The sequence below is a fragment of the Ailuropoda melanoleuca genome, chromosome 10 (genome assembly GCF_002007445.2).
Source record: "Ailuropoda melanoleuca isolate Jingjing chromosome 10, ASM200744v2, whole genome shotgun sequence".
NCBI classification, from domain to species: Eukaryota; Metazoa; Chordata; class Mammalia; order Carnivora; family Ursidae; genus Ailuropoda; species Ailuropoda melanoleuca.
Genome location: NC_048227.1, coordinates 7,538,647 through 7,551,301, shown reverse-complemented (window position 1 = coordinate 7,551,301; position 12,655 = coordinate 7,538,647). Strand labels below are relative to the sequence as shown.

At 60.6% G+C, this 12,655-nt stretch overlaps 1 protein-coding gene across 1 annotated transcript; it reads left to right on the top strand.

Annotated features, from left to right (window-relative positions):
- The first annotated feature begins 5,363 nt into the window (after positions 1 to 5,363).
- On the top strand, positions 5,364 to 12,452 carry MYL10 (myosin light chain 10). Its single transcript, XM_011233080.3, has 6 exons — positions 5,364 to 5,510; positions 6,023 to 6,098; positions 6,995 to 7,099; positions 10,119 to 10,197; positions 12,020 to 12,068; positions 12,348 to 12,452. The coding sequence occupies exons 1-6, from the start codon at positions 5,364 to 5,366 to the stop codon at positions 12,444 to 12,446; spliced, it is 555 nt and encodes a 184-aa protein (XP_011231382.2). The 3' UTR covers positions 12,447 to 12,452.
- Positions 12,453 to 12,655: the final 203 nt, after the last annotated feature.

Below are 12,655 nucleotides of genomic sequence, written 5' to 3'. Positions count from 1 at the left end.
GTCAAGGATGAGCTTTTAGTCCCCCAGAACACCAGGGTAGGGCCACAGTAGATAATCAACGAGCATTTGCCAATTTTGAGTTGCCTTTGCATGGAGAAGTGGTGAGCTCCCCATCATAGGTGGTGTGCAAGCAAAAGCCACTTGAGAGAGTCTGCAAAGGACACTCAGCATCTAGCAGGGCTAGGTGGGCTGGACTTAGGCGGCCAATGGATTCCACTGGGTCTGATATGCCTCTAGCCAGGAAGTCTATGACTATGATTCTTCACATGGAAGGTTATATATGAACAACCCCTGGGAGCCTGATTTACTGAGGCCCCTCTGTGCTCCTAGTGGCCAGGTGGCTGGAGGCCAAGGAGTGATGATGGTAAGGCCCCAAGGCCAAGGGAAAGGCAGGTGGTCGCTGATCTACAGAGTGGAGGTCAGAGAGAAGCAGTGATTCCCGTGGGAGAAGGGAGGGAAGGGAAACCAGGGAAGGCTTCTGGGAGGAGGTGAGAGGTGATAGAAAGTGGGAGGATGGAGGCGTGTTTGGGGTGGGGGAACAGGTCTACAGTCAAAGGTTTGGAGGAAGGAGATTTTGCAGATCATTGGGAAAATGGTGAAGGTCAAGGTGGTGGCCGGCCAGGTTGGGGGCCTGAAAGGCAGAGGACGGCCTGCTGACTGTGAAGAGTTAGAAGGGAGAGTTAGGGGTGAGGAGTAGCAGGCGAGGTCACCTGGGGTGTGGGTGGCAGCTGTCACCCTGCATAGGAAGGGCCAAGTCCAAAGGCAGTTGATGGCTTTCAAGCTCCCTTCCAGGTTTGGTGACCCCTGGGAGCTCGAGTTGCCCTCTAGAAAGTGGGGTTTCTTCACAAGGGACTTAGTATTCCTCTGAGTTCCCTGGACCGGCCTGGAATTCCAGTTTGGAAGCTACTTAGTCCCAGGAGGCCCCCGGCTGAAAGCACAGACCCACTCAGGGGTCCCTCTGACCCCCGGAACTGGCCACCACCCCATAGTCCGTGGACCCAAGCAATGTGACCCAGCAGCGGCAGCACACCGCTCCAGCCGCACCTGGCTGACGGGTTGTGGGTTTTGTCAGCGTGGGGGATCCGCCATCCGAACCCGGGCCCTTGACTCCAGAGGCCACCTCGGTTTCATGACACTGGGCTGCCCGGTCGCAGTGGCCAGAGGGCCAGACTGCTGGCCCCACTTCCCCACAGGGCAGAGCGAGGGTCTAGGTATGCCGAGCGCACAGCTTTCCCTGCTCGGGGCTGCAGCAAGCCCCCCGCCACACCCCTGCTTGTTCCAGGGGCAAATGTTCTCCAACCATCTCTCCCGTGAGTTTTCACAGTCTCCACCAGGTTTTTGATCAGCTCCCCCTGCTTTTGTAGCGTGGAGAAGGAGGCCAGAGAAGGAAAGCGTCAGGACTAGTTTGTTAAGCACTTGGAACCCCTGTTGTGACTTACCCGGCTCTCACTGGCCTTCCCTCTTGTATTTCCTCCCCCAGGACTGTCCTGAGCCCTCCGGAGCCCCTCCGTGGGTGAGAAGCCTGGGTGGTGATCCCCAGAGGCAAGAGTGTAGTGGCATCAAGCCCTGGCATGATGAGGCCTCCGGCCAGCAGGAAGCAGGTGTTAAAGCCCCTCCCGGTTCAGCAAGCCCAGAGCCAGGAGTCCCCAGGGCCAGGCTTGCGGACCCGGCAAGGAAAGGCGGCTCCCCATAGCCAGTGTGGACAGTGGCCACCTGCCCCACCACGTGGACCCAGAGAGGGGCAGGCACCTGCCACACTCACACAGCCCATCTCCCGCAGCAGTCAAAGCAGGACTGGGACCTGCAACCCTCCTCACCCCAGCTTGTGCAGTGTGTGGTTGATCTCTGCCAGGATGGAGGATTCCATCATAGGTCCCAGTGAGGTCAGAAAGGTGAGCATTGGGATAGGCAGAACCTTCCAGAAGTTCCCTTCTGGAACCACTAGAAAGAGAGACTCATCCCAGCACCCCCACTTATCAGCCTTGGATAAGTGACTTCACCCGTGTGAGCCTCAGCTTTGTCACCTGGAAAATGGGGTGAGGATTCGCTGTTTTAGAACATGGCCTCACCTTCCGTGTTTTATAAATGTTAGCTACTCCTCTTATTGTCATCATCACATTCCCTCCCCAAAGCAGGGATCAGCCGTCTTGGGGCCTGGAGGCCTGGAGACCAGCTCCAGGGACAGTTAAGCTGTGCAGTGCCTGGAGACGAGTGGGCTCACTGCCTGAACCCTGCACTGCCGGCCCTGGCGGCCGATCAGACGTGGTGGGTCCCACATGGGAGCCAACTTGGCTGGATGGCCAGAGGCTGCTGGGCTGCACTGGACACATGGGGGCCTGCCAGGGGCAGGTGCAGACTTGGCTTGGCACATCTCCTAGAGAATTCTTGGGCTGGGTCAGGCCTGGTAGGGATGGGTTCCATCCGGGGGTACGTGTGGCCAGCGTGGAATAGGGGAGCTGATTTTCCAATTCTCCCTCGTTGGGGTCATGTCTACTTTTCTTTTGTCTGTCTCTTTGCTTTTTCAGCACCCAGACATTTTCAATGGCCCGAGGTCTGGAGGGGGGTCATGGTCACACTGGTAACCAACCACAAAGCAGAAACCCTCTCCCAAGCTGACAGGGTGACGTGTGCTCACCAGAGGACAGTGACCCACTCAGAGTCACAGAGCTCAAGGGGTCGGGCCATGTTGCAGCCTTGAATTTTCCCTGCTGGTATGGGTGGCCCTGCCTTGGAAGCTCTCTTGACCTCAAACGGCCCAAGGCCAAGTTCTCCCAGCTGGTTCCAGACCTCAACATACTGTGTGTTCTCAGCCAAGTGCCCCTTCCTGGGCCTTTGTCCCTCGGGTGCAGAGATCCGCTTGGCCCGGTACAGGCGGAGATCCTGTGGTTTGGACAGTGTCTGGACCCCACCCACTCTGAGTGGCCCCAAACAGGTGCCTGGCAGGGAGGCCTCCATCCTGTCCTTTGCCACCCTCCGAACTGGTGTCCCGACCCAGCAGTATTTAAAAGAGCCATCCCTGAGAACCCCCAGCCCTGCTGCGACGAGAGGGAGCTCTCCAGACCATGGTAGGCTGGGGCTGCCCTGCCTCCTGACCCTGACCTCATTCCTCAACTCTGACCTCATCCTGTGACCTTGACTTCGTGTGTGATTCTGACCTTCGCCTCATGCCTGAACTCAGCCTGACCTTGACCTTGCTCCTCTCACTGACATCCTTGACCTTGACCTGATGTTGTCCCTAGTCCTGACCTTTTTCTTCACCCTTGATGTTATCCTTGCACCTGGCCCACCCTGGACTGTCCTTAATGGGCGGCCAGTCTGTCCATGTAGGTCCTGACTTGGGTCTCTGCTTCCTGGACTCGGCGGGGGCTGCCTAGCTGAAGTGGGGGGGGGGTGCTAGGAACGAGGAAGAGGAGGGTAGAGGGAGACAGGTGGGCTAGGCTTGGCGGTGTCACGGCAGAAGCAGGATTCTGCTCCTAGCGAGAGGATGTGGTTCCCGGGGGGCGGGGTTGATATTCCAGGATAGCCTGGGTCCTACGCAGGCTGGCGTGGGGCCTGCCCTGCTGCCCTCCCCTGGCCTCTGTCTCCAGCCCCTTGGGTGTCCCCTCAGGCTCTCAATGGCGCAGCTCTCTCTCGTCCCTGTCTCACACCTTCGCTCTCCCTCCTGGCCTGAGAACTCTGACCTGGCTGTCGAGCCTCAGCTCAGAAGCCGCCTCCTCCGAGAGGTCTGCCCTGAGTGCCCCAATGCCATAAGGGCTCCTCTGTGTTCTCAGTGTCTGTCCGTCCCTCCATCACTTCCCACCGATCATTAGTCTCCCAGTGGGACTGGGGGACCCTTGGGGACAAGGCGGGGCCTGATTCAGCACGGGGTCCCCAGGACTGGGCACAGACCCTGGCTGGAGGGCAGCAGGCAACTAATCAGCGTCCTGATGCTCGGAGGTAGGATCATCTCGGTTTATAAGTGGGGACACTGAGGCTCAGAGCAGGCACCCGAGGTTCTCAACATCGCAGGGCTGCGAGCAGCGGAGGCAGGTTTAGAACTCAGGTCCAGGTGCCCCCTTCTGCCCCGAGGTGTTCCTTTCGGAAGATTTTCATTTTTTTTAGGGGCACATTGTAAAAGGCAGTTTCCAAGATGGCTGGGCTGGAAACCGTCCCAGCTGGGCGAGCGGGACGCAGCTCAGGGCCCTGGGGCTCAGGGTGCCCCCAGGGGAGTCCGAGAGAAAAATCCCGTCCTCCCTTGGGGGTTCTGGAGGAGAGCCTGGCACACAGTGGGGCGACGGGCCACGACAGGGACACGGAAGGCTGGCTGAGACAGGGGTGGGGGACACCCGGGCCGAGGGCAGGTCTAAGGAGAGAGAGGGCAGAATACCCCACAGACGGAAGTGATTTTTTTTTATTAATCAGAGGGAAATGTGTATGTAATTATGTGAGATGAGCCCCGCAGGGAGGTTCCTTTCTTTATGATGTCTGAAGGGATTTATAAATATTACAGAAGTTTTACAGCACGAAACGTCCTGGCTGCCCTGCCAGCCCCCTTTCAAAGGATTAGTGGAGACAAAGCACCCAGTAAAAGCTAATTATAAGTCAGCCGGCCTGAGCCTGGGAGCCGGAGGGGAAGTGGGGGTGAATGCAGAGTGGGGGGACAGGCGTGAGCTCGGGGAGNCAGGGGAAGCCCACGCTATGGGGTGGGGTGGGCAGAGGCCTGACACCACTGACATGGAGGCAGGGGGCTGGGGGTGGGGGGACACCGCGTGCCCCTCCGGCTCTGTGAAGCCCGGGTTCTCCTTTCCCCCCATCAGGAGCCAAGTCCGAGACTCCTGGCCCATGCAAGGCTGTGGTGGTAGCCGCTGAGGGCAAGGTGCCCTGGGGGGTCTCTGGGGACCCAGAGCTTTCAGGGAATGGTCAATGGTGGGCTCTCAGGCCCCTGATATCCTGAGAGAAGCATGTGGAGGCAGGAAGGCTGGCCGGAGACCCTCCGTGTGGGTGGTCGCCCGTTCTACCTGCTATGGAGATGGGTCCCGAGCTCTGGGCAGCCGTTTCTCGATGGATCGGCTTCCTGAGTTGGGCTCCGAGTGGGCACAGGGGAGCCCTGGGGTGGGATGGATGCAGAGAGATATGGCCGGACCGTGTCCTCTCTGCTATGCCGCTTGGGCTCCCCCCACCAAGTCGGGAAGCCGCTGACCGGCCCCTGGGGTGGGGGACCCCAGGCTTCTGGCCTCAGGCTGGACAAACGCCCAGCTCGGCCACAAGGCTTCCTTAAGAGCCCTGTGTGTCTGCTGCACCTGGCGGCCCAGTGTAGTTTGGGACCATGTAGTTTGGGACCATGACACTCTGGGAGGGGCGGCGCGGGGGGGCGGGCGGGGTGCATGGCTGACCTCCAGAGGAGGGGCTTCTGCAGTACCCCACCTGGCACTTCCCAGGCCCCCAGAAGAGCCCGCAAGAGAGCAGAAGGTGGCGCCAGCTCCAATGTCTTCTCCATGTTCGATCAGTCCCAGATCCAGGAGTTTAAAGAGGTTGGTCAGTGCCCTCTGGGGCCACCGGGAGGAGTAATGCATGGAAACACTCAGGGGGCTGGCAAGGCCCGGGTCGCCCTCAGTCCCTGGGGGTGATGATGATGTCACAGTCCTTAGAGGCCGCCATGGTGTGCCTCCGAGCCCGGAGATGTGACTTGCTGTCTGGCAACCCCCGCCCCCTCCCTACCTGAGCTTTTGCTTGCTGTGTGACCTCGGGCGAGTCCTTCAGCTCTCTGAGCCTCAGTTTCCCTCTCTGTAAGATGGAGTTGCTGCAGCACGACGTGAGGGATGGGCATGGTGCCCCAGCAGTGTGCTGGCTTGCAGTGGGAGCTGAGTGGGTCAGCCAACACTCCCGCGCTGTGCCAGGCTGAGCCAGGAACCGGCTGGCCAGAGGGCTCTGTACTGGGGTTACAGCAGTGTGCAGGGGGAGAGCCCCTTGCAGGGGGGTCTGGGGAGGGGCCTAGGCTTGGGCGAGTGGGTATGTGGCTGTTCAGTACCCTTGTCTCCACCAGGCCTTCACCATCATGGACCAGAACCGGGATGGCTTCATCGACAAGGAGGACCTGCGGGACACCTTTGCTGCCTTGGGTGGGTGACCAGCAGCTGCGGGGGCTCGGGGCTTGGGGCAGAACTGAGCCCAGGCCTTCTGGAAAGAGTGGGTACCTGGGGACAGGCCAGGGCAGAAGTCATAGTGGGCGTGAGGGGCTTGGGGGCCGTGGGGACACAGGGGAGGGGTGGCCTGTGCCTGGAGGCTACTATCTGGGCCAGCGACGCAGGGAGGGTAGCAGGTGCATGAATGGCCCATTAAAAGGCCTGGCCTAGGAGGCCGGGGTGGGGACCAAGAGAGTAGTGGGAGAGGCTGGGGGAGGAGGCTGGACACGTCCGCAGGGCTCAAGGCTACCGGGTTTCGGCAGCCAGGGGAGGCTTTTGCCCTCTCTAAGGGCCCAGGGAGAGGCCTTAAGGCATGAATGCGGTGGGGGTCCAGGATGGGGAAAGGGGGCATAACCAAGTCATATCTAAACTACGCTTTAAGCTCCCAGAGATGTGGTTGTCCCCTGGGACCACGAGGAACTCCAGAGTCCCCACCCCCAGGTGACCTCCTCCAGGGCCACAAGAGCTCTGAGCTCCCGGTCTTCCAGCCCCTATGCATCTCCGCTTCTTTGGGCCTCAGTTTCTTTATCTGTGAAATGGAGATAATCACCAGCTTGCTCTCCTTTCTAGGGAGGCTGAGGTGGTAGCGGTGGGGGGCGGTGCAGTGAGGCTGGGGGCAGCCCAGTGCAAACTGTGGCCAAATGTGTCCCCCTCTTAAGGTCCCCCAGCAGGTGGGCAGGGCCTGAGCACTCAGTCGGGGCAGGGGGTGGGAGGGTAGAGCTGGGAGACCCTGCGGGATGCTCCCTGGTCCTGAACTCTGTTCTTCTGGGCTGCCTGCAGGCGGGGTCCCCTCTGTCCCTCACTGTGCTCCTGGGTGTCCCCCCCTCCCCCAGGCCGCATCAATGTGAAGAACGAGGAGCTGGAGGCCATGGTGAAGGAGGCCCCTGGGCCCATCAACTTCACCGTCTTCCTGACCATGTTTGGGGAGAAGCTGAAGGGTGAGCGAGGCCCCGGGGGGGGCCCTGGGGAGGGGCTGGGCAGCCCGGATCTGTGTGCAGACAGCTGGGAGCATGGTGCAGCCCCAGCTGCCGGCCGCCTGGGCCCCACCCCACTCCCCGCCTGTACACCAGAGTAGGACTAGGGCCCCCCGGGGCTGGGAGGGGACAATTTGGGTGAAAGCCCTCCACCCACCATCAGGATGGGACCCCAGCCCCACCTCCTTACCCCTGGGCTCACCTTACCTGCCCTGCCTCACGGCCAACGGGAGGAGAGGTACAGGGAGTGGGGTTCTGGAAGCTATAGTGACTGACCCCAGCCCCGGGAGGGTCACTCACTCCAGGGAACAGCTCGAGGGGCCCAGAGGTGTCACCATCCCTGTGCCAGGTGCCCCTGCAACAAAGTGGAGGGATAGAACCCTTACCACGACTCCTGGGCCTGGGGTGTGGGGTCAGGGCAGCAGTCAGGGAAATTCTGTCCCTTTCTCTCTGGGCCCCGGGGAGCTACCCTCTGCCCCTTAGTAGCATTTTCCTGGGCTCGAGGCCTCCCTGGGCAGAGGAAGGGGGCTAGCCTGGGCTGTGGCTGCCCTGGCAGGTGAGACTCCTCCCCACCCACCCTCGGGCTGCCCCTGCCTGATGCCCTCCCACTGACCCCCAGGGTGACCTTGGACCAGGCTTATCTGCTTTGCACCTCAACTTTCTGCCTGTAAAATGGGGGTTGTGCTGGTTTGCTGGGACTGCTCTAGCAAAAAACCACAAACTTGACAGCTCAAAAAAGCCTCAATGTGTTCTCTCAGTTCCGGCTTCTAGAAATCCGAAATCCGGCAAAAGGCTCCTCAGGAGCTCGAGGGGAAAGCCCCATTTTTTATTCCTTTTCTGGCCAACGGTGGCTGCCTTGTTCCCATCCCAGTCTCTGTGGTCCCACTGCCCCCTTCTCTTCTGTCTGTCCATCTCCCTGCCCCTCACTCTTAGAAGGACACTTGTCACTGGATTTAGGGCCCATCAGGATAGCCCAGGACGATCTCCCCCTCTTAGCATCATTTCCTTACATCTGCAAAGGCCCTTTTTCTGAGCAAGGTGACATTTCCAGGTTCCAGAGACGAGGACATGGGCATACGTTTTGGGGGCCGCCCTCAACCCACTACAGGGCTGACGCTAGCAACATCACAGATTATGTCTGGTGAAAAACCCTAACGGTCTCGTGGGTTGAGGCCCGCTGGGAGGTCCAAAAGCCTCCACACACGCTGTCCCGGCTGATCCTGGAGCTAGAAGGCCGGCACCTGACCTGTGGCCCGATAGCCCCGCCCTCCAGTGGAAACTGAGGGCCGGATGCGGGGCAGGCGGGGAGCCCGGAGCTGTCCCTCCTCTGGGAGGCTGTTAGGGGTTATTCCTGGGACCGTGGCCTCCTCCTTGAAAAGCTCAGAAGCCCAGGGGGCTGGGGCAGGGGTATAGTCCTGGGGAAGACATGCGTGACTCTAGCCGTGACTGTACTCAGGAGGCCCGAAGCTCGTGTGGGTGCACGGCTGAGCTAAGAGCCAGGACCCAGGGCCAGGCGGGGCCAAGAGACTGCAGCTTTCTCTCAGTTTTGCAGGGGTGCCAGGACTGGGGCTCCATCCGAGCCTGCACGCTCTCAGCCAGCAGTGGGGACGGGAGCTGGGGGACTGGGGCAGGCCCCATCTCATCCCTCTAACTGGGACGAAGACCCTTGGTCACGTGATTCCCAATGGCCACTCAGTAGCCCATTCATTTGTGTGGTTTGCGGTCTGCAGAGCAGAGACCCTCTCTGGGGGATGGGGGGAGGCTTGGGCTGTGGTCACTGTGCGGACACCAGGCCTTAACCTCGGGGCCGCTGGTCCTCCGGAAGGTGAGATGGATCCAGCCTGGCCCAGCAGCGAGGACTCTTCACACACCCTGGGAGGCCAAGACCTCCCACCAGCCCCCCACCATAATCTCTGGGGCACCCCCTCTCTGCTTCTGAGGCCAGGTGGTGAGTGCCTGGGGCTCTGCCCCAGAGGGACCCTGGGCTGAGCCTCTGGCCTGGTCTCATGAGCTCCCTGCTGCCCTCGCTGGAGGAAACCCACGTCTGTGGGCTCCCCGAGCTCCCAGGCCAGCGGGGCCAGCACCCCTTAGCTGGCCTCAGAGACGCCGAGTGACTCAGATGGCATCCTGTCCTGATCTTTACCATTAATGACCTATTTTGCGAGCTGATCCTGGGAAGTGGACAGCAAACACCACCTTTGCCTCCGTGTCACTGGTGACAGAGCTGAGCCTTGAGGAAAGAAGGGGACATGCCTGGTCCTCAGTGAGCAGGCCGGCCATGTGACAGAGGGGAGAGTGCATCAGGGAAGCGTCACCAGGTCACCTGCTGTCATTCATAGCTGTGAGGACTTGGGCCAGACCCTGCCTCTCTCTGAGCTTCAGTTTCCCCATCCATACAACCAGGGGCTAGGTATTCCATCCTGTTGTGGTAATAGACACATTCCTTCTAATGACATCTTCTCCCAGAGCCCACACCGTGGGGGTGACAAACCAGAACTGCTCTGCCCTACCCTCCAGCCCACTGCCCCCCACCCGCCCCATCTTGCAGACCCTCCAGTGCTCCTGCCCAAGCCCAGCCTTCCCCCCAGGTACAGCACTGTCTTTTTGACCTGCCACCCTGCATGCACATCCTGGGTCACGAGAGAGCCCCAGTGATGCCCCCACCCCAAGCCCACCTCACTAATCATGACTTCTGAGCTTCAGTTTCTTTGTAAAATCAGGCCAATGGTCAGGAGGGTCAGGTATGTAGCAAGTGCTCAGCTGGGGTGTCCATGTACAGCTGCACAGGCTGCTTATAACTCTACGTGGAGCCCTTGGTCATTGCTCCCATTCCCTGTTTCTCAGAAATCTTTCTCTTGCTCCCACCATGGAGTGGGAGTTGGGGAGGAAGCCCCCCATCCAGCCCCCCACCAGCCCCTAGCCCCCAGCCCCGGCCTGTCCTCTTCACCCTAGCTCTCTCCCTGCCTGTATGTGCTGTTTCTAGGTACAGACCCGGAGGAGACCATTCTCCATGCCTTCAAAGTCTTTGACACCGAAGGGAAAGGTTTTGTCAAGGCTGATTTGTAAGTTCCCTCTGCCCTTCCTTTGGTTTTTTTCTCTCCAATGGCTCAGGTGATCAGTGAGCCAGGGTGAGGTCAGGGTGGGTTGCGGCCCAGTCTCCATCCCCACCCAGTGCTTAGCCAGCTCGGCAGTGTCTGGCCAGGAACCAGGAGGGCACTGCCCTGGCCAGCTCAGCCATCGCTTGGTGTCCCTTCCCCTCTCTGGGACCCGGCGTCCCCATTTCTGTGTGAAAGTGTATAGGGAGTGTGGGGTCACTGGGGGCAGATTTCCCAGTGATAGAGGTGGTCCTTGAAGGGCAACGAAGGGTTGCCTAGGCTGGGGCAGGGAACATTCTAGATGCCGGAACACGGCCGTGAAGGGACAGGGCTTGGTGTTTGCAGGGTTGGTGAGGGGGCGGCTGGAGGGCGTGGGGGAGGCCGGGTGGGGAAGGCTTAGCACAGAGAGGGTCTGTGTGGGGTAACTTATGCAACAGGCCCCGGACTCGGTCTGCCCTGGGGGCCACTGGGCTGGCATTGTGGAGGTGGGAGCACCCATGCCCGCTATGCCTCAGCCCAGTGAGAGCACTGAGCAGAGCCAAGGGTGGGGGGCGGGGGCGGCCTGCCCAGGGGGCTAGGACTTCAGTCCCCGGGGAAGTGCCTTCAGGGCCTCCGAGGTCTCGCTGGGCCTGTGGGTAACCTGGGGCAGACAAAATTTCCTCCCCAGGCACAGGCTTCCAGACTGATTGCTATGACGCTTGAGGCCTTGGCTTTGAGGCTTGATTTGCTGCCCACTAGAATCATCACATAATGGGGGGGGGCAGGAGGGGGGGCAGGGGGGAAACCAGAGAAGGTCCATCTTGTCTCTCACAGCTTCTCATCACCCCCCACCCCCAAAGTTGTGAGGCTCATGTTCCCCAGGGGCAGGTGAGGGGTTGTTCGGGTTCCTGCAGGCTGAGGCCCTCTCCTTCACCCCTCCCTCAGGGTCCATGGTTCCCACACCCATCTTGGGGACCCCCCAGAGGCAGTGAGGGCAATCCCTGGAGTGGTCTGGACCAACCCCTCTCCCGGCACACGCCTTCACTCCCACCAGTGCAAGGTCAGGAACACTTCAGGGACCCAGTTTGGGAACTGAACCCCCCCCTCCCCCGGCCCGGGATATCAGACCTGGAAGACTTGGCTGCCTGCCAGGAAGGCCACAGAGGAGGCTCTGGCTGAAACAGAGTCTGTGAACAGTCCCCAGCTCAGAGAGTCGGAAACTGTGACTGTCCCACAGTAACATAAATAATGGAAAATGTGCGTCGGTCCTTAGCCGGCTCGCCACTGCCGGCGCCACGGGACACTTGGCGCTCAGGGCCTGGCTCGGTCCTCTGATCTGATCCCCGCCCGCTGTGCCCCCAGAGAGGTCGGGGGGGGGCCCTCCAAGCTCCCGGGGCACCAGTCCTGTGGGGTTTCACCTCCTGCCGCTCCTCCGGGCCCCGGGCAGCTCTGGCCCCACTGTATCACTGCCAGTCCTGACGTTTCCCGAACCTCAGCTTTTCCCTCTGTGAAAGGGGGCTCATAGCTCTCGCTTCCCGGGGCTGTGAGGAGCAAAGGAGACCGGGGCAAGGCTTTCTCATGCCTCGGCGGAGTGCAGGCACCTTGCACTCTCCGAGGCACGATGCCCATGTCATCGCAAGTCTCTGGCTGAGCTAGCGGTCCGTCTAGAAGGGATTGAGGGGGTCCATCTGGCCAGTGTCCTGCTGGGGCACGATGCCTCCCCACCGCCTGTCCGCTCTCACCACCCCCAGGGATCTGCGTGTGCACGCCTGGGTGGCCCTTCCCCTGACCCTTCCTCTCCCCCGAGCAGCATCAAAGAGAAGCTCATGACCCAGGCAGACCGGTTCAGCGAGGACGAGGTGAGTGTGGGCTTTCCAGGGCACTGCCTAGAATCTTCTAGGGGAGGTCCTGCCCGGCCCAGGCCCTTCTCAGCAGCCCCTCCCTGCGAAATGGCTCTTCTTTAGATGCTGAGGTGATGACCCCTTTGACTCCTTGCAGGAGGACAAGGATGAGTGGGGGTGGCTGCGGGCCCCATCTGCAGAGAGGGGAGCCACATTCTGCCTGACGCCCTCGGGTGACCCGCCCGCTCTGGCCCCTCCTTGACCCGAGTCCCGGCTGACTCCCCGCTCCGTCCGCAGGTCAAGCAGATGTTTGCGGCTTTCCCGCCAGACGTGTGTGGCAACCTGGATTACCGGAACCTATGCTACGTCATCACGCACGGAGAAGAGAAGGATTAGGAGGCCAGGGACCCCCCACATCCAGAGGCAGCAAACACGCGCAGTGTTTTGGGGGCGACCACTGGGGAGCCCGTACAGCCAACGTGTGCAAAGAAAAGGCTCCCCTCGCCCCACAGCTCTCTCTCAATGGCGAGAATAAATAATGCTAACAGGACCCGAGTTTTCGTGATTAATGCTCTGGTTGGGGAGAAGCGAAACATTCCTGTGTT

Coding starts and splice junctions, on each gene's coding strand:
- MYL10 (XM_011233080.3), top strand. CDS start 5,364: ATGGCTGACCTCCAGAGGAGGGGCTTCTGCAGTACCCCACCTGGCACT. Junction 5,511..6,022: donor AGATCCAGGAGTTTAAAGAG/GTTGGTCAGTGC, acceptor TGTCTCCACCAG/GCCTTCACCATCATGGACCA. Junction 7,100..10,118: donor GTTTGGGGAGAAGCTGAAGG/GTGAGCGAGGCC, acceptor TGCTGTTTCTAG/GTACAGACCCGGAGGAGACC.